At 46.9% G+C, this 23,590-nt stretch overlaps 2 protein-coding genes across 3 annotated transcripts in view; one reads left to right on the top strand and one right to left on the bottom strand.

Annotated features, from left to right (window-relative positions):
- CDC45 (cell division cycle 45) overlaps nt 1–6,850 on the bottom strand; it is a 28,675-nt gene extending 21,825 nt beyond the window's left edge. The window contains exons 1-6 of the mRNA XM_045819835.1: nt 6,725–6,850; nt 6,538–6,597; nt 5,426–5,518; nt 4,224–4,361; nt 3,147–3,302; nt 762–817 (exon numbers count right to left, since the gene is read on the bottom strand). Coding sequence (XP_045675791.1) covers nt 762–817; nt 3,147–3,302; nt 4,224–4,361; nt 5,426–5,518; nt 6,538–6,597; nt 6,725–6,775 — 554 coding nt within the window. The 5' untranslated portion in view covers nt 6,776–6,850. The remainder of the gene's footprint in view (nt 1–761; nt 818–3,146; nt 3,303–4,223; nt 4,362–5,425; nt 5,519–6,537; nt 6,598–6,724) is intronic.
- A 617-nt stretch (nt 6,851–7,467) lies between these two features.
- On the top strand, nt 7,468–23,484 carry UFD1 (ubiquitin recognition factor in ER associated degradation 1). Of its 2 annotated transcripts, none has more exons than XM_045819933.1 (12): nt 7,468–7,624; nt 10,577–10,709; nt 11,084–11,116; nt 13,865–13,986; nt 15,222–15,352; nt 16,912–16,984; nt 19,607–19,675; nt 20,559–20,624; nt 20,912–20,959; nt 21,734–21,822; nt 22,604–22,685; nt 23,361–23,484. In XM_045819933.1, exons 1-12 carry the CDS (start codon nt 7,622–7,624, stop codon nt 23,433–23,435), a joined length of 924 nt encoding a protein of 307 aa, XP_045675889.1. In that variant the 5' UTR covers nt 7,468–7,621; the 3' UTR covers nt 23,436–23,484. The 2 variants fall into 2 exon arrangements, with proteins under 2 accessions (XP_045675889.1, XP_045675890.1); XM_045819934.1 differs by having other exon boundaries at nt 7,496–7,624; nt 10,577–10,683.
- Nucleotides 23,485–23,590: the final 106 nt, after the last annotated feature.

Here is a 23,590-nt window from a genome sequence, read left to right as displayed (position 1 = left end):
TTTGGAACTATCTAAAAGGGTATATTAGGTGGGAAAAAAAGCACAATTAGGTGCCTGTTATGATTATGTAAAATATGTGCAAGTATAAATAATCCAGGAAGATCAATCCAAAGCCAGAATCTCTTCCCTTTAGTGAAAACAGATTATGTTCACTTTTCTTACACTTCCTGAAATAGTTTTACATTGTCTTTCCACAAGGAACAGCAGGGCACAGCAGCCTGACCTTGAACAACTGGATCCAGCAAGGAATTTCCAGCCTAGCGGCATTGCTGCATGTTCACTTCAAGTTAGAATAACTTATCCAATATTTTTATTTTAGAGCACTTCAGTTTTTAAATTTGCAACGTGAAAAGGGATTATGGATAACTTCGTTTTCTTTTCATATTTTTGTTCCTTTGAAAAGTTTTACTCAATTGGCATCTAACTCATTTGTAAAAACTTGTAAATAAAAGTTATCCACATCTAGAAAGTAATAAAAAATAAAAGAACCAGGGCTGTCACCCTTAACAGATGGCATGTATTTGGGAGAACCTTGGGCCTGGTCCTGTCACTCATGGGACCAGGACCACTACAAAAAGGACCCAGAGTTCTCCAAGCAGGGACTGCATGCTCACTAGAGGCGCCACTGGCCCAGCGGTTCTACACTGAACAAATCATCCTCAAATGGAAAAAAATGCATGCAGCTCCCAGTGAAAAAACAGGTGTCAGTGACCCCATAGACCCTCAGGGACAATGGGGTGCTGCTTGAAATGCACACTCACCTCCGGGCTTCCCACTCTCTTCGCTCCCTCCTTTTCATGGTTCGTGCTACTATCTCCTGATACAGGAACAAAGAATAGGGTAAGCAAATAAACCAGGACTTTATTCCCACAGCCCAAGAATATTCTAATTTGACAGAAGCCATTGGTCCCAGATCCAGAACATGGGACACTCCCAGGCCCCGAGTACAACCTGCTTCTGCAGAAGGGAGATACCTCGGGGATGAATGGGACCCCTCTAGCCCATCAGCGCTGAAGACGCTGACAAGAGTGGATGCTTCCACAGCATCTGCTCAGGCCACATTCTGTCTGCCTCAGCTTTCCATCGCCCCCACCACCATGGGATCTGGGATAAGCGCACAGCCACCTCACACCAGCTTCCCCACCAGGTTAGTAAGAGCTAAAGTTTCTTACATCCCACCACACGTCAGTGACTATTCTAGTTTTATAAGCACAACCTCATTTAGTTCTCACAGCCAAGGAGTGAGGTAGTGTGGCAGTTTTAAACGTCACAGTCCTGAGACTTCTGCTTCTACAAAGATGCAATAAACATATTTTTCCCTGTATGTCCACTAACTAAAACCCCCGATATCATATATAATACAAAATAAGACTTTGAAAGGTAGAGAGAAAGGCTCACCAACTAGGGACCCCAGAGCCCCAGGACCTAAGGAATGACGCACTGATAAATTCTCTGGGTTTATTTTTGGCTCATATATCCCAAACTTGGAGCTGAAGAAGCTGGTAACCTATTAACACCAAGTACAGGCAAAACAAAACAAAACAAAATATCAGCCACTTTTAATAAACTCAGGATGACCAAACCAGCCTTAGGAGTGTTTCCCTGCCTTACTTCTGACTTTACCTGTGGTGGTGACCAAATTCATTACAATCTCAAAGGGAACAAAAACCTTGTTTAAAAAAATCTTATTCTGAGCATTCCAATAAGTTTTTTTGTTTTACTTAGCTGTACTGTAAATACTTGGTTTGTACAGTATGGTTAAAAAGGCAAAAGATAAAAGGTTTCTTTTTTCCCTTTTGCCTATGAAGTTGCTGTTTATTTACTTTTGGCCAATACGCGAAAGCTCCAGTGTGCTCTGGCATCTCATCAAGACCACTGACCTTCTCCGAGGTGCTAAACCCGCGGCTCCGTTCTCATCTGCCCGCTTCCCCCATCAAGTGTCCATAGCCACCTTCATACAGTGCCAAGCCACTCCCTGTCTAGCCCCTTACCTTGCTGTATTTTTCCTCATAATATCTCATCCTGAAAACATGCTCTGCTTACACTCATTTACACGTTCTTATCTGTCCCCACCCACTAGAAAGGAAGTTTCGTGAACGTAGAACTTGTTTTGCCCCTCAGTATCCCAGAGCCTGACCAGTATGGGGCACAGAGTAAATGAAAATGACACTTGGGGTCCTATGAAACAATTAAAAGAACACTATAAAAAAGAAGCAGTCAGAGGACAAATAGGGCTCACAGAAATCAAAGATTCAAAGATAAAGACCAAAGGTCTGCCAGAAAGTAGAACAGATAAAAAGCTGGGAAAGAGGAAGAAAAATCTCAGAGTGGGTCTGACCGTCCCCATCACATCACTCAAAACTTGAGAGAAAGGAGCGGGCAAAGGGGAGGAAAGCAAGGTGAGACATTCCTAGCTTTGCAGGACAAGCCCTCCCCAGATGCACAGTGTCCCAAATATGGCTCATAAGGGCTCTGCGAAAGCGTGATATTAAGAGATGCCAGGCCCTAGAACATTCCAGAGGCAATTTCAGCCTGTACACCATGGATCAGGAGCCAGAGAGCATCAGCTCGTCAACACTAAGCGCTAGAATAAAGCACAGCCTCTGTGTTAGAGGAACAACTGCCTCCCACCTGGAATTCTACATCTCACAGAAGCCACTAACACTGGCCAGGCCCCAGATCTAGTCTAGTAAGTGGCTCAGACCCAAGGTTCATGAGGCACAAGCCACTCATGTCTTTGCACACAGGTGCTTCCCTTGCAGTGACCATCTGAGACCAAGCCTGGCCGAGGGCCACAAACCCATGCTGCTACTCCATGGTGACTGCACAGGAAGCAATTCTGGAAGGGGTTGGGGAAGGCAGGTGACACTTAGGCAATTTATTGTTTCTCTGTATCACTTTTTATAAATGTTTGCTGTCCACATGTACAGCTGAGCTGTTCTCAGTTTCATTTCATCTGATGGGACTCTACTGTACAGATAAGAACACTGTGCCTCAGGGAAGTCCAGCACTCTGCCATGCAGCCAGAACATAGCACTCACACCAGCTGCCTCCCATCTAAGTCTAGGCCCAGGGGGCTCCGGACCGACCTCTGACCTCTGGGAGAGACTTAAGTTTCTTAAGACTGGTGAGAAGCCCAAACGCACCTCTTCTAACCCTTCTAACCGTGTGCGCTTCTCAGAAGGCTCTGGTCCATCATCTTTTTCATTTTCCGAATGCTCTTCATCCTCCTCTTCGTCCCTGAAGATGTCATCGTAGGCAGGAACTTCAAGGTCGTCATCTTGTTTAATGAGTAGTTTGATCTAAGAATAAAACAAAGAACAATCAGGTCTCTCCTCTCTTTTGACAAAAAAACTATTCATCGTGTTTATCTCTTGAAGAATCTTATTTCTTAATTGGCTGGCTCATAACTTTTCTGTACATACAAGCAGCTACCTGTTTGTAATTTAAAACTTTCCTGGTATTTAAAACTTTCACGTATTTAAAAATTTTCATTTCCATTAAGTGAGGTGCTGGAGTTGCACCACACTGTATGCAGAAATTACAAAACCTTGAGAACTATCCACAGCCACTAGGGAAAAACTCCCTCTTACGCCAACACACCAAGCCAACAAAATGAACATCCCCTTTGGCCTGCCAAAGGACACGAAGATGGACGACTCCAAAGTGAGGACAACACCTGCCTCTAAAAGCCGCTCCAAACAGGCTGATTCCTCTGGGAGAAGCCTTTCACGTGAGAATTCCGAGGCTGACACTTCATTAACGTGGGTGGGAGAAGATCAACTCAGACAAAAGTTAGGTGGCTGCTGTGCGCCAGGCTCCCTGCTTGCTGCTCAGGAGTTCAAAGAGTAAGTGCAGCAGAAGCATTTTAGGCTAACAATGGCCTTTTCCACCACTGTTTTGCTGGTCCTCATGCCGCCCCTTGGATGGGCAGGGCAGACGCCTCTGAGGTCCCTTGATATTTAATGAGGCTGGCCGTGTCTGAGTTCTGAGGGCAGACTCGGTGCAGGGTTCTGATCCCTATACCTTTCCAGTCAAGCAAATCTTACAAATGCACTCTGAGCAACTCCAAGGGTTAGATGTCACATTTCTCAACAAAGATGCACAAAATGAGGCTCTTGTCTTGCTAGGACACCGGGTACAATGCTGTCATTGGCATACAAGGGAACAGACAGATAGATGGGAGAATACAGGAGACGGATGGGCCCCAAAGGCCTAGTTACCTGGGTGTCATTGTACACATTCACAACATTGACTGGCCTATGGGTGTCACACACAAAAAATACAGCATCTTCATCAGGTTGGAGGATATCCAATAGGTCTGCATTAGCTCCACAGTTAATGAGGATAAAATAACGGAACTGGGAAAAAAAAGAGATATCATGAATGAAGTTAAGTACATGGAGAGGGTCCCTTTACCTTCTTCAGCGCACTAGGCCTCTGAGTCCTACTGAGACACATCAGACCCCTAACACCTGGCAAGGCCTGATGGCGAGGGGCTCCAAACAGGGCCAGAGCTGGCCTGTGCTCAGTGCTTTGACATATTCCATATACTATTTCATTTCCATAACAACACTGTGAGGGGTCCCATGGTTGTCCCCGCTTCACTGTAGAGCATGCAGAGAGGCTCAGCACACCTGGGTCTCATGCATTTGGGACCCAGAATTTGACGAGGGTCAAGAATTCAATAAGGAACAGACCAAGACCTCAAACGTGTAACTGGGCCTCTCCAGATCTCAATTGCTCTACTGTGATGAGCTGTCTCCCCATGCTAATAGTATTCTATACATTTAAAACTTTAGCAAATCTCGGGTAGCCCATACTTAATGGACACCTAAACATTAAGTTTTTATTACAACCCATCACTATAGAAAACCCTTTCCTTATAAATACAGAACTGGCTGAGGCCCCTCCCATGACGACAGGAGCTCCAGGTCAGGATTTATGTCTGCCAGGCAGTCCTAGATACAGCCGGCTGGAGGCTGCAGGGGCCCTCTTCCACACCCCAGTCTCCTCCCCATGGGGTCTCGGATGTTCCGACTCTCATTATAGCCCCATACAGAGGTGAGACGAATCCTGACCTCTATTGTTTAAATTACGTTCTGGATTCCAAGTTGGAAACTAGAACACATCTTCTTGGAGAGATAATGTAAAATAGTAGCTTAATCTAAAATATCAATAATTTTTAACTAGGCCATATCTAAAACAAACTGCTAAATTCCAATTACCTTATAGTGAAATGTCTGCAACACAAGTTCATAGAGGCTATCCATATTCATTACCTTTTTTGTTGTTCTTGAAGATACGTAACCCAGACATAAAGCTTGTTTTTCTCCTCCATATTGCCTAATATATTTGATACTAAAATAACAAGTTGTAATTGAGTTAAAAAAAGCCTAATTATTCCAAAGTATGTTTTGCATACCTGCTCTTTATGTTCTAGAAATGCAGTTTCAAGTTCTTGCCACCCAGAGACAGGAACCAGTGTATACTGTACGTGGTCACACTGGAACAGGGCCTGGAGAGAGAGCATTTCAAGGCCTATCACATTTGGAATGTCTTTAATTTACCTTGAAATGCACTTAAAAATAAATAAGATTCGTCGAGGGACAAATCTCACATGACAAAGGTTAGTAAAATATTAATGGGAAAAACTAGGTGATGGGGATGTGAGTGTTTACTATGCTATTCTGTAAACTTTGTCGAACTTTTGAAAATTATCAAAGAAAAACATTGGGAGAAAAGGTGATCTTATTTCTAGGTCCTTTTTTTAAAAAAAGATTTTATCTATTTATTCCTAGAGAGAGGGGAAGGGAGGAAGAAAGAGAAGGAGAGAAACATCAATGAGAGAGAAACATCAACTGGTTGCTCCTGATCAGCACCCTGACCCGAGGATCCTGCAGCCCAGGCATGTGCCCTGATGGGGAATGGAACTGACGACCTTTTGCTTTGCAGGATGACACCAACCAAGCCACACTGGTCAGAGCTTTTTAGGTCTGCTTGGAAGTAGTTCCTGAAGCAAGGGCCTCATCACAGCTCACGTAAATATCCATCACACCATATTCAAAGCCGAACCAATGACCTTCCTTCCATAATAGGCTATCCTGCATTTCCAGTATTGCTTATGATACCACTATGCCCTAAACTGTCACAGATTCTTCTGTCTCAAACCCCACATTTCAGAAGCCACTACAGGTGTACAGGTCTCTCTAACGCAGTCATTTTTTGCCTAGTTTATGCAAAACTACTACCTATTTTCCCTGACTTTTGCCTAATCTTTTCCTAACCCACTCAATACTGCCCCAGGGAAGCTACCTCTCAAAAGTCCCTCTCCCCAGCTTTCAGTTGTTGCTCCAGGCCCCATCCAACCAGGGCTCTCACCTAGGAAGGGGTTCCTTCCCTTGCTCCTTACCTCCCTTCCCGTTCCCCACCCTACCAAGTTCCCTCCAGACTCTACGCCCCCCACCTCCCGCCCATGCCCACCTTGCACCCTCACATCTCTCCCAGTCCCACCCTCCCAGGGTCCTCAGTGCTCACCTGAAGGATCTTGCAAGCGCACAGAGCATCCACGTCCGAAGCCACGAAGAGAAGGACCCTCTGTCAGGTGAAGAGAGGGAGAGCTGAGCGCAGAGCCCCTAACCCGGGCCCTTCCCGTTCTCCCACGGCCGCTCCCTTTCATCCCTTCCCCGCGAAAAGCCTTGGGGCCCAAGAAAGGGGGGGTCACCTGGTTCTGGACCACCTCGTAGAACTCTTTGCGGAAATCGGACACGAACATGACCACGGCGGCCAGACACTCAGAGCTCAAACTTAGTCACCTAGAGCCCCGGCTGGGGTCAAGACTCCCGCCAAATCAGGGTTTTGCCAATTGGCCCAGGGGCCAACCAATAGCTACTTAATTCCCGCCTTTCTTCCTTTATGATTGGTCCACATTGCGGCAGCTGTAAGGCTCCGCCATTGACTGCTGGAAAACTCTGTCCCTCCCCCACGGCGCATCATCAACCAGCCGGACGAAAACACTGCCACTCTGACTCTCGTTTACCCAGAAACCCCAAGGTCTGTGGACATCTTTCCTTTGGGTACAGAAGTCTATTACTCCCCCACTGGAACTCCAGAAAAAGTTAAATATATTTATACATCGAACGAAGGCATCAGTTCCTAATTGCAATAGGCTCTTGGTCTATTTCGAAGGCGGACACGTAGCTTACTTCCGCTCGAGTCCTCCAAGGCTGCAGCAAAGACCACAAGGTCTAGTGCATCTTGGGTAATGTAGTCAGTAACGAAAATGGGCCCTAGTAAATTCGCCTAGAGGGGGATACTATCAAAATGTAATTTTAAATAATGTTTTGAATTCATCTAAAGTGGACACAAGTTCGAAAAGATACTTCAATGTTCATCCCGGGAAAACTTTAAACCCAGGTTCCTTTGCCTGTCTTTTTCTTTTTGGCCACCGAGCCGTGTCCTCGGCTCCTCCCCCCGGATCTCAAGTCCGGCACTTCCGGTGAGCCTCCCAGGACTTCCAAACTGAGGCGGCAGCGGCAGCGGCTGTGAGGGGTGCAAGTTGGCCGCTCCTGGTCTTAACGTTTTCTGGACCTAGCGGCATCCGCGAGTCAGAGGCGCCATCATGGTGAGCGCGGCGGGACAGGGCTCGGGAGCTGGGGCTGGGATTGGGACCCTGCGGGTTGGACGTGACGGCTGGGGAGATGCCGAGTCACCCGGGCCTGAGTCAGGCCCGTCTGCGGGTCCGGGGAGCATCGGGCCAGAGCCGAACTCTTGACCACGAACGGTCGTGGGTCATCCCCGCTAGTTGGAGACGTAGTTCGCGTTTCTTCTCAGCTGGACTTGAGCTCCTTCCGTGTTTGCCTCCGCCCACGGGTTTCGCAAGTGGTAGACACGGAACAGATTTCCATAAACACCAAATTAATTGAAAGGTGGTTGGGGTGAGGAGCAGAATCAGGGGCTGCTCAGGAAGACTGCGTGGGGGGAATGTCCCTGTGAGCAGGAACACTCCGCTCTTGCCCCAGATCCTTGACTAGCCCAGTACCTCCTGGGTCTGCCTGGGTAGTAAGCATGTCTCCAGCTGTTTAAGCGATTCAGTAAAGGTAGCAGTAATAGCTAATATTTGCTGGCGCTTTTCATTTTACACGGCTCTTTAAAAACAAAACAACAACAACAAAAAAACAGTCCCTCGTTACACCGTACCTCATGTAAAGCCTACGGTGCCCTTGGAGGCAAGAGTGATAATTATTGTTTTAACCATGAGAAAACTGAAGTTCAAAGAGGTAGATAGTTTAGGTCCCAAAAATGGGGACTGGAAATTTGAAACCCAGCCTGTCTGTCTGCGAAGCTCAGTCTAATTACTCCTGTACACAGCATTGCCTCCGTGTCGCCTGTTCATTTTTGTAAAAACAAGGAGTGATTATTAGATTTTATCCTGAGCGTGTCGGTGTGGAATCATACTTCTATTCTCAAGTTTATCCACTTAACAGACATTGAATACTGGATACGTGGAAGGCAATATGCTAAGCATTGGGCTTATTATAAAGGAAAAGAGGGTTTAGTGTGGGGAACAGCAGGGAGGGGCAGAAAGTCAGGTGTCTGGGTGGGTTGAAGGCAGGTTGATATGGGTATTAAGTACTTTGCCTATCTTCCTCTTTCGTTTAGCAGAGAAGAAATGGTTTAGATGGGGTGGGGTAGTGAGAGGGACTCAGGAAGGCCCCTACTCTTCTTCCTTCTTTCATCCAGAAACACTTTCATTTGTTCTGCTTCTGGCCAAGATGGTGTTGAACAGAGTTCTGTTGGTTAAAAGAAGAGAGTCAAAGGCTTGAAAACTGCTAGAACACAGGGAGTGAAGAACCATTTGAGATTTTAAGCAGGAGTGTGCTGTAGTTGCATTTTTAGAAGATGACTGATTCAGCTTGCTAATTTTGGAACTGCTAGTAAACTCATCAGTAGATGGCTTTCCCTCTACTTAATGTATTTTTGGAATCAAGTCAAGACATATTTGTCATTTTGGGTTTTATTAAAAAACTTATGGTAAAAAAACAATTTTTAAGTGTACAGTTGAATAATGTTTACATGAGCTTTCTCATCTTGCAAAACTGAAGCTATGTACCCACTAAACAATCCTCCATTTCCCCATCCCTCAGCCCCTCAAAACCAACATTCTACTTTTTGTCTCTCTGAATTTGACCACTCTAGGGAACTCATATAAGGGGAATCGCCCAGCTTTTTGCGTTCAGCTTATTTCGTGTAGTATAATGTCCCCAAGGTTTATCCACATGACATATGCAGAATTTCCTTCCTTCTTAGGGCTGAACACTATTCCATTGTATGTATACACCACATTTTCTTTATCCACTTATCCATCAATGGACGCTTCTGTTGTTTGTACCTCTTCACTATTGTGAACAGCGCTGCTGTGAACATAGGTGTGCAAATATCTCTTCAAGACCCTGCTTTCAGTTCTTTTGGATATAGACCCTGTTGTACTATTATATTCTTTTTTTTTTTTTTTTTGGAAATGTCATAAGTGAAGTACTTTGAGAAGTCCCCAGGTTGCTGTGTAATATGTTTTCTAAGCTTCATCATAAGGCACAGCTTTAAGAGTTGGGATCTTAACCTTCTTGATGGCACCATGTCCCAGGAGGGAAAGAGTGCCAGGGGGTAGCACAACTTGAGGGCACACTGGAGGGGCACCAGCCCTGACCCTGGGCAGAGCAGGGAAGTTTCCTGGAGAAAGGAAAGGGGAAGAGATGAAAACACTGGATGCCACTCTTCCCACTGTCTGGATGCCATTCCCTGTTTTTCTGCTTGGCTCCCTCTCCGGGCATTCCAGACTCTGTAGGGTACCTTCCTGACCACACATTTAAAATAGCATTCCCAGGAACTCTTTGTTCTTTAACTTCTGTTGTCCTCAGAGCATTTATCACCTCCTGACAGCAAGCGTTTTCTTCTGCATGTTTCCCTTGTCTTGAATGTCAGCTCTTCCAGGGCAGAGATTGTACCTGTTTTGTTAGTAAACAGACATCCCTGGAGTGAAGTTCCCCTAGTGCTTAGATCAGAGTCTGGGAGATAGTGGGCACTCAATAAATAGATGCTTTTTTAATTAACGAGAGGAGAAGTGTACCAGGCAGAGGAATCAGACCAGTGGTGGGGGTGTGGGGGGATGAGGAGATGGCAGGTGTGAGAGATTGTGGGGCCTTCAGTAACCTGTCCCAGAGGTGTGTGGAAGTCCTACCTAGATCGCAGTATGTATATAGGGGGAGGGAGGGCATGGCTGAAAGAGGTTAAGAACAGGCTTTGTGCCCAGTTATTTTAGTAAGATCATACCATCTAAAAATGGTGAAGACTAGATCAGAGGACAGACTGAGCATGGCACAAAGGGTGGAAACAGATTTGAGGTTCACTGTGCTACCAAAAAGGGCTTCAGGCAGGCCGCTGTGGTCCTCCAGGAGTTCGCTGCATCTTGTTCTTTACAGTGTTTAGCAGCCTTAACTACTCTGACCTGTTTTGGCTTTTGATGAGACAAGATGTACCTTTGTTTGTTCTAACTCTGGCATCTCTTTTCTCCTTCTAGTTCTCTTTCAACATGTTTGACCACCCAATTCCCCGGGTCTTCCAGAACCGGTTCTCCACGCAGTATCGCTGCTTCTCCGTGTCCATGCTTGCAGGGCCTAATGACAGGTCAGATGTGGAGAAAGGCGGGAAGAGTATGTGCTTGTTTTTACTTTGAATAGTAATTTTTCCTGCCCTCAACCTACAGTGCTTATAATCTTCAACAGTCCTTATTTAGCATGTGTAACAGTAGCTACTTACAGTGAAAATATTGCTTGACCCAGATTTGCTGGGGTCGGGATGGGGGGGTCCAGATTATGATTAGATTAGATTTATGACTAGTAGCCATTTGGTTCCCAAAAATAAATTACAGCAAGTGAAATTCTTTTTGAAAGATTATTATTAATTCTGGCTACCATATAAGTACTTTTTCATACTTTTTAAAGATGTAACAGAAAACTACATTTTGGCTTTTATTCTATCCTCTTTATTTTTATTTTCTAATATTTTTAAAATGTTCTTTCCACAGTAATTATGCCACCCTCAGCCCTCGATCAACTCAGTAAGTATTTTCTACATGACTTGAGCATCAAGGTAATATAAAGATGGGTGTCACGTCTGGCTGGGAGTTGTCCCTGGAATATCCATGCTGGGCTGTGAGGGCTGAGGCCATAGATGCCCCTGTGAGGTGGCCCTGGGGGCCATGAGTATTCAGATCCAGATCCCTCCTCTGGGAGGGGATCTCCCTGGACCCCATGTCTCTGATCCCATCAGTACTAAAGGAATTCTCGAGCACCAGTGCTCACCACACGGCCTGGGCAGCAGATGCTGTTGGCTAGGTTTAGTAGGTCTTCTCTTAGAGGGCGATGGTTCGCTCCCAAGAAGATGCTGTATCGCAGGCTCTCTTCTCCTCCCCAAGCATCTTTCCTCAGTCCAGGCCCTTATTTCTTCCCCTTCTGCCCTAGTACATCTGCAGCCTGTCAAAAACAGTCTTCTGCCCCAGAAGGTGTCCCTCTTACTGGCTCCTGCCTCTGTCCCTGACCTCCTCATGCCTTGAGAGCAATTTGGAGTCCTCATGCCCTAGCCCTACTCCACCTGGACACAGAAAACCCTGACCACAGTTGCAGCCATTGCCTTTTGAGAGTCGGTGGTTTTTCTGGGTGAATTCCTCCCATTTGGAGCAGGAAATGTGGAGGGCCCCAGCAGGAGGGCCCATACTTGGTGTTCAGTACATCTAGAAAAAGGGTGCCAACTCTGATGTCACTCTGGCTTGGACTTTGCACCTTGCACAGCCTGGCTTTAGACTAGTGACTTGGCCTACCTGAACTTCAGTGACCTCATCTTTAAACAGGAACACACAGCCCCTGTCCCTCAGAGTTGCTATGTGGCAGGAGTACGTCCTCCTAGATGCTGCCCTGGGGTGTGTTTATAAACAGCCTGAACCCATGTAACATCTGCCAGAAGGCATAACGTGGTAGCTGTTCCTTTAGCCGTCAGAGCTTCACCGATGCCAACAGCAGCAGTCGCCACACCCAGTGGAAACCTTTAATCCCAGCTTCAGCTCAGCCAGTGGGTGGGTAGAGTTGAGGGGTTCACATCCCTCAGACAGGTCCCTGTAATAACAGGAGGGGTGAAGGCCCCCAGAGAACCTGTCTTTCCATTTGAGCTGACCCAGGAGCTCAGTACCAGTGTGACCCTTTGCACAAGACTCAGGGATTGGGACAGTGGAATTTAGATCAGTGTTGTTCAAACCTTTTAAGTTATGGGAGAACCTGTCCAAATCTTACAAAATTTATAAAAAGGGTTGCTGCTCAGGCTGGAGTAAGTGAGTGAGAACAGACTACTTGGGAGCCCCAAGGCATTTCTCTGAATCACAAAATGTACTTTGAAAACCAACAGACTGGGGAACACAGGGTTTTCTTCCAACTACAAGAATTCTGAACCCTTGGCTGAAGCCTGATCCAATTTACCCTGTCTGACTTCATTTCCTTCCCATGGCTCTGCAGCAGGGAGGTGCCCCAGGGCCGGAAAGCCTGGCTTGTGGGCCCTTGTCCACCTACTATCGGCATTCAAGAGCCCTTTGTGATGGGGAAACGCCCAAGCTCACCACTGCCTGTGCAGTGAGGAGCCACTTCTGGAGGCTCTCCTCTGCTACCAGTGGTGTCATGCCCAAGCTTGTTTCTTGGTCTGCTTTACCAGAATTTGTAGAGGGTCCCGAATGGAGTCTGCCACACCACCCTGACTGCAGAATGAAGCTTCTGTTGCCATGTTTGCCTAAATCAACAGGCCAAAGTGGGCTTCTAGGGATTTAAGCCCCGGACTTGGCCAGTAGCCTGGGTTGAGTCCCAGTGTCACCACTTCTGGGCCGTGGATCCTGGGGATTGCTGAACCTGTGTGCTTTAGTTCTCTGTAGATAAAAGGGGTAATGGGACGACTGAGTGAGGGCCTTTCGCTGTGTTGGTCTGTCCCAATCCTGGACTCTCCTGGGTCCTGCTCCCCATTGCTAGCTCCTCCTTTTTGTGTCCCCTGCACTTCTGAGTCAGCATGCCAGCAGTCCTGTTTGCCTGCCTATGGCCCTCTGTGGCCTCATCCTCTGAGGGAATGTACTGTGTCATGACCCTGCTGAGAGTCCACACTGCTGACTACTGTCAGTCATCCTACGTGGTGTTCCACCCAGCCTCCCCTTCTGATGGCTTCATACCCTGTCCCTGTGCCCCAGTCTCACCTAATTGTCAGCCATTCCTGAACTCGCTGGGCTCCGCTGGGCTCCCCTGCCCTCTGTGCCGTTGCTCAGGCTGCTTACTCTTCCTGGAATTCCCTTCCTGGCCTTCCCACCCTTATTTGACCGAAGGACATCCTCCAAGAAGAGCCCTGTTCCTCCTGCCCCACCCTTCCCACAGCACCACTGCACTTGTTTTTTTCTCAGCTTGCTCACTAAAAACCTTTGAAAGTGACAGTTTTGTCTAGCACGTGATTGGCATTTGAATTATTTGCAAATGAGTGAACACACCACCTTTTAAAATTGGAATTTCAGGAAATCACAAGTGTAAGCTGCTGCTGAGAACCTGAGTCACTGAACTTTTCTGAGTTCTGGGCCAGGTCCTGTAATCTCACAGGGAACGTGGGGTGTGGTGGTGGGCAGGCACAGACAGACTAAGCACCATGAGGGTCCGAGTGCCTGCTCTGGTGGGACAAGGCTGTGTATATCCACAGTGGGTGCCCAGGAGACTGCTTTCTAGGGGAGCGTGTTGGGGGAACAGAGTTTCTCTCCCTTGCAGAAGCCTTGTCACATAGCCTTTCTTGTTTTCAGGCCGACTCAACATTACTTACCCCATGCTGTTCAAACTGACCAACAAGAACTCGGACCGCATGACGCACTGCGGTGTGCTGGAATTTGTCGCTGACGAGGGTATCTGCTACCTGCCACACTGGGTGAGTGGGGCCGTCCTGGTCTCTGGAGAGTCTGTGAATCTGTCTTGGGGCTGGAACCTCAGGCAGGGGCCACCCCCACATCCCCCAAGCATATGCAAGTGGCTTTCCCTCAGAACGAGTGAGGGAGGGCATTCCGAATAGCCCTTTCTTTGATAGTTACTCAGCTGGTAGACTAGACACCATATCCATGCCACTTACCTGCGATCTTCTGGGTAAGGCTTTAAAAGATAATGAAGCAGGAGCATTTTTTAAATGGTCTAAGTACAGAATTTTAGACTTTTATACATTTTCTCCTCATTTTTAGTAGTTTCTCCCCCAGTTCTGTTGCCAGGAGTGTGTGTTTACTGTTTTGCTTATAACTGAACCTTTTTAAAAGTACACACTTTGTTGCCATAGAAACAACCCCTCTCTAGAGCACTTGTCCTGGAGTGTGGGGCAGGGCCAGCCTCTCCCCACAGGAGGCCTCCACTCCATCACACCTGCTGCCTGGCCTCTGTTGTGATGTTTCCCAGTCTCAATCCCACTGGGATCTCTTACATCTCAGAGCCCAGACCGAACTTGCTTTCTTGCTTATTTGCCCTCCCCAGCACTTGCCTCTCGGTGCATCGTTCTCTTGTGTGTCTGGAGGTCCCCCTCCTGGGTTGGAGGCCTTCAGTTCATCCAGTAGAGCACTGTGAGTGGCCGAAGTATTGGGCAGTGACAACTTCTTAGGCCACTCTGGATCTGCAGAGACCCCTGCGTGGCCCCTCTTTAGAGGTGAGAGAGGAAGGGTGATACTGGGGTACTCTGGACCTCAAAGGTTATCTCTCCAACCCATAGACTTGATAGCCCTTTGTCTAGGTTCTTAGACCATTTTGGACCAGGAAACTAACTGAATCCTTTTTGTTGAGAAACATCACATCCCTTGGGTGCTTGTTTTTATGTAGCAGCAAGCTGCTGGCTCACCTCTTTCTGAGCTGGCCTTCCAGCTCTCAGCAAGAGTAGGTGATTGCCTGGGATTTCTCAGCTGCTGCCACTGAGTCAACACCCGTGAATAAGCAGCATTCTATTGGCTGATTGGCAGGCTCCTCTCCACGTTAGGCTCCTGGGCTTCCTCAGGGTGTCAGTCCAGAATAGGTTCCCAAGGAAGAAGCCACCTGTATGTCAGGCTTCAGCCTACCCAGTGTATGGATCGGTGATAGTCCTGCTGGCCATTTGATTTCCAGGAGACTCATGTATCCTTCTTTTTCCTCTAGATGATGCAGAATTTGCTGTTGGAAGAAGGGGGCCTGGTTCAGGTGGAAAGTGTCAACCTTCAAGTGGCCACTTACTCCAAGTTTCAGCCCCAGAGTCCTGACTTCCTAGACATCACCAACCCTAAAGCAGTGTATCCTTTTGAGATGAGAAGGGTTGTGAACAAAAGAGGGGTATACTGGCAGTCAGTAAAAAACAGGGCTTTTTTGAATGTGTGCCTACTTTGGGGAGCACATATTTACTGTGATTGGAGAATAATGACATTCAGCCACACATTTGCCACAACTCGTGGACCTGGGCCTGATAAGTGCGCTAGATGCTCTGTGGGCCTCTTCTGTATTCTCTCTGTGTATTTTCTCATGGGCAAACCGGAACCTTTCCTTCAGGTGGACAGGGACACCTAGCACAAAGCCCAGTATGTCCCGATAGAAGGGGGCCAACTGGTCTGCCTCTCAGCCCCCAACCCCTGTGAGTCACTGGTGTCGATATGAACTTGCCACTCAGCCTCCCCTTTTACCCAGGCTTAGGCTTTTCATTCGAAACCAGTGGGGAGCAGTGATTTAGTAAGTTTCCTTACAGCAACAGGAGAGCAAATGTTTTAGGTTCTAGTGATTGGGTTTTTGGTAGGTTCTCCTCTAAACATAAGCCATATGTGTGTGTTTATAATTTAATGAGTGACCACTGTGGGTAAGGGACGAGCTGTGTGTGGACTACAATAACTTAGAACCCCCAGTTTGGCTTGTTGAGATTATGTTATAGCGTAGCCACTCTATCACCTATTTGTTTTTAAAAATGCACGTTGAAAAAAAACACAGATAAGTCGATAGTAAAAGAAAAGCTGCCTCCACCTGCCCCCACTTGCACCCCGCCCCCTCTCCCCAGGCAGGAGCTCAGGAGCAGCCTGCTTCCAGCCATGTGTGAGATATGGGTGGGTCATGTCAAGCCATCCACTGAATGTGTCTGTGGAGTGGCGTGTTGACCCCCTGCAGCCAGATCCTAGACATGCAAGGGTGCTGGGCTCTGCTCACGGCAGTCAGTGGTAGGGGCTTCCCATCCTACAGGCAGGACAGTGTCCTGTGGCTAAGTCTCATTACCTTGTCCTTCAGAGCTTTGCTTGGAGGTGGTTGTCTAGCTGTCAGCATCAAGGAGCAGGGCCTTCCTCCGTGATCATAGCCCCTCATGATTTTCTCTGAATTTTTACATGAGTTTCGTTCTTACTAGATTGCCTTCAAAAGCAATTTCTCTTGTAGTTAACTTGTTAGTCTACAGAGGAAGGGCATTACTTTCATCATCAGAGTCAACCCAGTGCTCCCTGGTCTAGCTGACAGCCTGGATAAATGCAGTCAGCATAGAACAGAGAATGTGGAAGGTGCACAGAGCAGTGATATGGGGGCTGTTTTCAACCTCAGAGACTTAGTGGATTGGATTTGACAGCTCAGGGGTCATCAGGAGGAGTCGAGGACAGGGCAGTCCTGCAGTGTGCATTTCAAATAAGGAATGAAGGCAACAGTCCACACAAGGCCCTTTTTACAAGGTTGCTGTCTCCATGGAAGGCTGCGTGACCAAGAGAAGTGAACCTAGACAGCTTGGCCTCTCCCTCAGACTCTTAAGATCTTCTCTGGGATGTGCCATGTCACAGTGGCAGATTCTGGAGCCACGGTTTATGTTTATGCCTTGACAGTGTGTCTGCAGATTAGAAAACGCATTGAGAAACTTTGCCTGTCTGACCACTGGGGATGTGATTGCCATCAACTACAATGAGAAGGTGAGTGTGTCAGCCATGTGGCCGGCAGAGCCTGGAGAGAGAGAAGCATCCATCTGTGGTACCTGGTTTTTGTCAACTAATTGCTGCCTGTTGTTTGCTTTTTAGAGACCTTTACTAATCATTCAGCAACTGTGTTTTAATGATTGATTGATTACATTTATAGGTGAATGAGCTGAACACTGTCATACTCATTAATCAGTCTCTGTATCATGGTGGCAAGCCTGCCAATTGTGCCCCAGTTAGAAGGTTCTACATTGCTCCTAAAATCTGAGATGAGCTTTGCAAGGCTGTTACGACACAGAAATGATCCAATCTGAGGCCTTGTCCTTGTGATTTCCTCCCCTGGACGTATGTAGGCCCTCCCGGAGCTTTCCATGCAGTGCGCCTCTGGTGCTGTGGGCCACCTGGAAGCAGGATCACTGAGTGATGGTGCCACCTGAAGTCGCCTCTCCTCATGGGATCCCACGTCCTTTTCCTTTTTTCTCTTGGGTTCTTTGGGCTTGTCCATCTTGACACAAGTTTTTCAGGTCTGAACAACACTTTTGTTCATCCATGATTCCATTCTTGTTAGGTGTCTGCATCTAGACAATTTAGCTGGAAAGTGAAATACTGTTTCATCCTCCATTTCTCATTCATTTCATTCATAGTGACAGATGATTTCCCACAAATTTAAGACAGTGAGCATCCACTTACTCATTTTCTGTGGCAGCTTGTCTGAGGGAGGGTGTAATAGTTGTTAGTCCTACTGATAGGCCATCCTAACAGGCATGGAGCAGTGATATGGGTATCCCTTGTCCACTGTGCCAGTGACCATGATTGACCCTCACAGAGTTGCTGTCAGGTTGGACTGCCTAGTGCTCAGGAGTGACAATGGCCCTGGCATGCCTTTTCTCTGAGGCCAGTTCTTAGCTCCTTCACACACTCTTAGCCCCATCCCCTTGGGGCTGGGGCCCTCATGGCCATGAATCAGGGGCCTGTGGTTCAGCCAGTCCCTTCCTCCAGGATGGAGAAGACAGTCACTCCCCTGGTGTCAGAGCAAGGATCCGGTGTGTTCTCCAGCGGCTCCTTCTCTTTGCAGCACCTGATACTGAGAATCTTCACTTTCAAGTTTTGGGGTTGGAATCACACTTTTCTCTAAAACTAAGAAGTGATCCTGTTGCCTTTAGCTTTGTGGGGAACAGTTTAGATCTTGTCTACTTGAACTGATTTTATAAGCTTTCATAGTTAATTACAGGTAGTCTTAATGTTATTGTTCTTAATATTGAGGTAGTAATGCTAAATATAACTAAATTGATTATATTTTTGGACTGAACGGGAAAAATAAATTACATGCTACATGGAAGCATGGAGACTGGATACTCTAAAGGGCCCTTTGGTGGAACCCAGTTAAATCAGGATAAAACCTAGGTTGTTAATGTATTGGTGGGCTCACGAGAAACACAGGAAGTTTTCAAGAATCTCTGGGCAATTATGGAGAAGCTTTTAAGAACAGACGTGGCACATTGAGCCTTCTCACTTCACTTTGGTGGCTTCCCCCCAGTGTTTACGTTTTTTAAATGATGGGAGTATCTGGACTGTTCATTACAAAAACAAGGCATACTCTGGGTCAAAAGAAATAACTTAAAGTGGTGTTGAAAAAAACAGATTTAGGTACTTTTAGTTCCTGTCCTCTGGATGTTTTTAATGTATGTTTTTACAAACATGATATTATCCTAGACACATAGCACCATAACTGGTTTTTTAATTTATTTTCTTTTGGCTGCATTGTATTCCGCTGGTGACTATAACTTATATATATATGACTAAATTTTGGCCATATATTATTACTCTTAGCAGTGTTGGAGTGAGCACCCTTAGAATTTTCTCTCTGTGTATTAAGCTAATTATTTACTTAGAATAAATTCCTGCCCTGGCTAGGTGGCTCAGTTGGGTGGAGCGTTGTGCCACACACCAAAATGTTGTGGAATAAGGGCATAAACCAAGGTTGCGGGTTCACTGGCTGCTTGGAGCACGTATGGGAGACAACCCATTGATATTTCTCTTCTCTCTCTCCCCCCCCCTTTCTAAAATTTAAGTAAAACATATTCTTGGGTGAGGATTAAGGAAAAATAAATAAATTCCTAGGAGTGTACTGAATTTTTCAGACTGTAAGACGCACCTAGGTTTTAGAGGAGGAAAATAGGAAGAAAAATGTGGTAAAATATTTAATAACATAGGCCATCACCCCCTCGCCCCATAGTGAGCCAGGTAAGCTACATTTGGACTATAAGACGCACCCCCTTTTCCTCCCAAATGGCGGGGGGTGCGTCTTATAGTCTGAAAAAATATGGTTCTTTCTGGGATAAAGGTTATAAATGTCTTTTGCAATTTGATTCATAATTCCCTTGCCTGATTTGAACCACTTTTGGGAAATAACTTCTGTTGAGTGATGGGCAGGCACGAAGGGAGTCCACCCCCATAGGCTCATTGTCACAGCAGGAGGTGTGGCTGAGGAGGGTGTTGTGGAGGTGAACAATGCATCTGTCTGCAAGCACCGGGTAGGGAGCCACAGTGATGTGAATGCTGCACAGCTCCCAGGGCAGCCGTGAAACCGTCCATCTGATTTCTGTGTTCTTCCCACAGATCTATGAACTACGGGTGATGGAGACCAAGCCTGACAAGGCCGTGTCCATCATCGAGTGTGACATGAATGTGAGTGGTTTTGCTGCTTATAGTGCATTCAGGCCTGGGGGAAATGAGTATTTGGTAGGCCCTGCAGGCCAATGCCCCAGAGGGGTATCACTGTCACATCGCCCCAGGGACTGTTTGGGTAAGCGAGGAGGAAAATGCTGCCAGAACATCATGAGGAGGCTGCTGACCTTGTGATCCTTCTCAGGGCCAGTGGAGGTGGCAGAGTTGCCTCTAGTTCTGAGATGGCTAAATCCACTGGCATCTCAGACCTGCCAAGGAATGGATCTTCTTAAAAGCTAAGGAAGCTCTCAATTGAAAAACAACAACAAAAACAACTAAGAAAGGCTACTCAGCTCCTGAGGAGGAAGGAACTGTTGACACACAACAGCCTACTGGCTTTCCAGAGAATGATGCTGAGGGGAAGAAAGCCAATCCCCAATGGTTCACCCTGACTCCATTTTTATAACATTTTGAAATGACAACACTTCAGAAAGGGAGGACAGCGTAGTGGTTGCAAGGGGCTTTGGGTGCTGGAGAGGGCCACCAGCAAAGGTTTGGGTGTAGATATAGAAGTATAACTTGAAGGGGTTATCCTGTTCAGTATCTTGACTGTGGGCAAGAATGCACGGAACTACACTGGTGATAAATTATGAGCACTTGCAAAAGGAGTTCTTGTAAAACAGGAATTCCGAATAGTGTAGATGTCAATATCCTGGTGGTGATACTATGCTATAATTTTATAAAAATGTCACCATTGGGAAAACTGGGAAAAGTATACAGGGCATCTTTCTGTGTTATTTCTTACAACTGCACCTAAATCTGTCGTCGCAGTTACAAACAGACCAGCTAGGGAAGTCTGAGCACCCCCATGTCTCACAATTTTACTTTCATCTTGGGAACGCAGGTGGATTTTGATGCTCCACTGGGCTACAAAGAACCCGAAAGACAAGTCCAGCATGAGGAATCAACTGTAAGTTGTTTCTCTCCCCACCTTCCCTGCTCAGCCTGGCAGGTTTGGTGTCCTCTTTAGTAATCGGGCTTGGGAATGTGCCCTGGTCTGTCTGTCGTGACTGCTAGCCCGTGTCTGGCCTCTACTGGTGCCATTGCAGCCACATTCCCTGTTTTTCTTCCAGCTCTGCTCCCAGGATATGTCCCAGCTGTTTGGGTGCAGAGACAGCAATACAAATGAGGGGCCCTAGGGAAAAGTTGGGCTGTCCCTGCCGGGAAGCTTATCTCCTATTTTTCTGTCCTTGGCAGGAAGGAGAAGCTGACCATAGCGGCTATGCCGGAGAGCTGGGCTTCCGAGTAAGTACCAGCACATGTGTTTTACTTCCTGTGCTACTGCTGTGCCATTTGCTCCTCCCAGGCACTCTGTAACGCCCCAGGGACCTCAGCAGGGATTGGGCCTCTGGGTGTCTGTACACACATGTATCTGCCACTTGGTCAGTTACATGGCACTTGACATCCGCTTTCTTATGGAATCCTAACAAATCTGTAAGGCAACCACAACTTTTTTGAACATTCTAACCTACCCAAAGGTTAAAATAGTATAGTGGACACACATACCCCCTTCACTTAGATTCACCATTGTGACTGCGTTTGCTTTATCTCTAAGAACATGTCCTCTTTTCGCCTGCACTGTTTAAAGGTAAATTGTAACATGACCTCTCAGCGCTGCCACCAGCCAGTCTCCCTGGGGAAAAAGTGGGGATGGCCAGTGTGAGGGCACGGGCGCACTGGGAGGCAGTGGAGGAGGCAGGATTGGAAAGCTGAGCTGCAGGGCAGTTGCAACAAAGGCCGTAGTCCACCTCGGGGCCCCAAACTGGGTGGCCCTGCAAAGGGCAGAGTCAGACCTTTCCGCTTGTCACTGGCTACTGGCTGCCTCTGGGGGATGGCTGCTCTTGGGCCAGGAGGCTCCCTTCAGCTCACAGCAGTTGAGGGGCTGCTCACAGCCTAGAGCGCTCAGCTGCCCATGCTGAGGTACTAGGTGACATCCCCCTGCAGTGGTCTCAGCAAAGAGCATGCATGTGCTCACTCTTGGGGCTCAGTGTACCCACACTCTCCTGCTTGCCTGTCTAGGCCTTCTCCGGCTCCGGGAATAGACTGGATGGGAAGAAAAAAGGTGTAGAGCCCAGCCCCTCCCCAATCAAGCCTGGAGACATTAAAAGGTGGGTCTGCCCTGTCTCTGCTCCAGCCTAATGCTTTATCACCATCTAGGGAGGGTCTGTGCCAGACCTCTGGGGTGGGCAGGAGCACTCCAGCTCTAGAGAGAAAGTCTGAATCAAAGAGACTGACTGGGTAGATGAATCCCTTCCACCCCCCCACCCCCCCACCCCCACCCCCCCCCACCCCCCCCCCCGCATTCCTCACCCTAACCTGCTCTCCTTGGGGGACTAGTAATCTATTTTTCTGTTTTGTGACTTCATCAAGTCACAGTACCTTAACTTCCCTCAAGCAGGAGGCAGGAGCTGCCTCTGTGAGATGTGCTTGAGTATTGTTTGATCCAGGGACTCAGAGCCGATTCCCTGCCTGGTGGCTGTCATGATGGTGGCAGGGATGAAATATACCCCCTGTCTACTATGTGTTAGAACAGAAGAAAAATGCTAGAAATTGGTTTTTTACCCACTGTCTGAAGGAGTGAAATGAGCTTAGTGCAAGTGTACCCCTTCCAGGGTGATCCATGAGGCTAGAGGACAGATTTGATGAGGGCCTTCCAATCCTCCAGGTGGCCCCTTGCTGCAGGCCAGGCCCCTGACCCAGTTGCCTGCTGGTTCTCTCCTGGAGGGCTGGCCCAAGGCCAGGGTGCAGTACAGCCACATACCCCAGAATGAGAATCGCCAGGAGGATACTCGTCATCTCTTTGGCTTGCCTTCCTCTTTGATTGTCAAAAGCGAACTTGAGTCCTTTTCTCCTGGAACTGACATTTCTCATCTTCTGTCTTCTTAACAGAGGAATTCCCAATTATGAATTTAAACTTGGTAAAATCACTTTCATCAGAAATTCACGTCCACTAATCAAAAAGGTCGAAGAGGTGAGTATACTTCACGGGTAATGAGTTTTATTTTCTAGCAATGACTAACAATACAAACACATAAAAGATATCTGCTGTTTTTGAGGGTTCAGAAAAAATCCGCCGCCTTTTTGCTGGTTGGAGAAGAACTTGCTGAGGAGTCTAATAACAGCTGTGTACAAACACATTAAGCTACTTACTACATCTGTTTAAAATACTGCACACCTGGGAATAACATCCAATGGTAGAGGACTGCCTCTCTCAAGTGATGAAATTCTCTGTAGGTTTTAGAATGCACTGGATTAGAAATTCACTGACTTAAAGCTTGGGGATTAAGTATGAAAATAATATATGAAAGCATGTGCAGAAAAGTGACTAGAAATGTTATTTTGGGGTGCTAAAGTTATAGGTGATTTTTCTTTTGGAGGTGTATTTTTTACATCAAAAATGTGGTACTTCTTCAAAAGGATATACATTCAACCTGAGAATAAAGGCTATGGTAGACACAGTTGTGATTGTGTGGTTCTGTTTTCAATTTAATTGATTTTGATTTGTATTTATATTTCAAAGACATTTCTTATGAATAATGTAGAAGTAAGGAAAATGGGTGGATGGAACAATACATGAGTAACAGAAGAAAGCATTTTCTATAAACTTCCAAGAAGTTTCTGAAAATAGTATTTTATCTTCACACAGGATGAAGCTGGAGGCAGATTCGTCGCTTTCTCTGGAGAAGGGCAGTCATTGCGTAAAAAGGGAAGAAAGCCATAAGTTGGGACTGTTAGCTGATTGGAAAATAAAATAACCAATTGCAGCATAATGGCTTTTAGTTACTGGCTCTCACAGGGATGAGACTTATTGCAGAGAATGCTCTGTCACTTTAGCTTTGTTTAGAGTTACCTAAGAATTGTCGAGTTTAACCTGGA

The sequence above is a fragment of the Phyllostomus hastatus genome, unplaced genomic scaffold, assembly GCF_019186645.2.
Source record: "Phyllostomus hastatus isolate PE091 unplaced genomic scaffold, TTU_PhHast_1.1 phas_scaffold_387, whole genome shotgun sequence".
In the NCBI taxonomy this organism is placed as follows: domain Eukaryota; kingdom Metazoa; phylum Chordata; class Mammalia; order Chiroptera; family Phyllostomidae; genus Phyllostomus; species Phyllostomus hastatus.
This window is presented reverse-complemented; position numbering and strand designations above follow the sequence as displayed.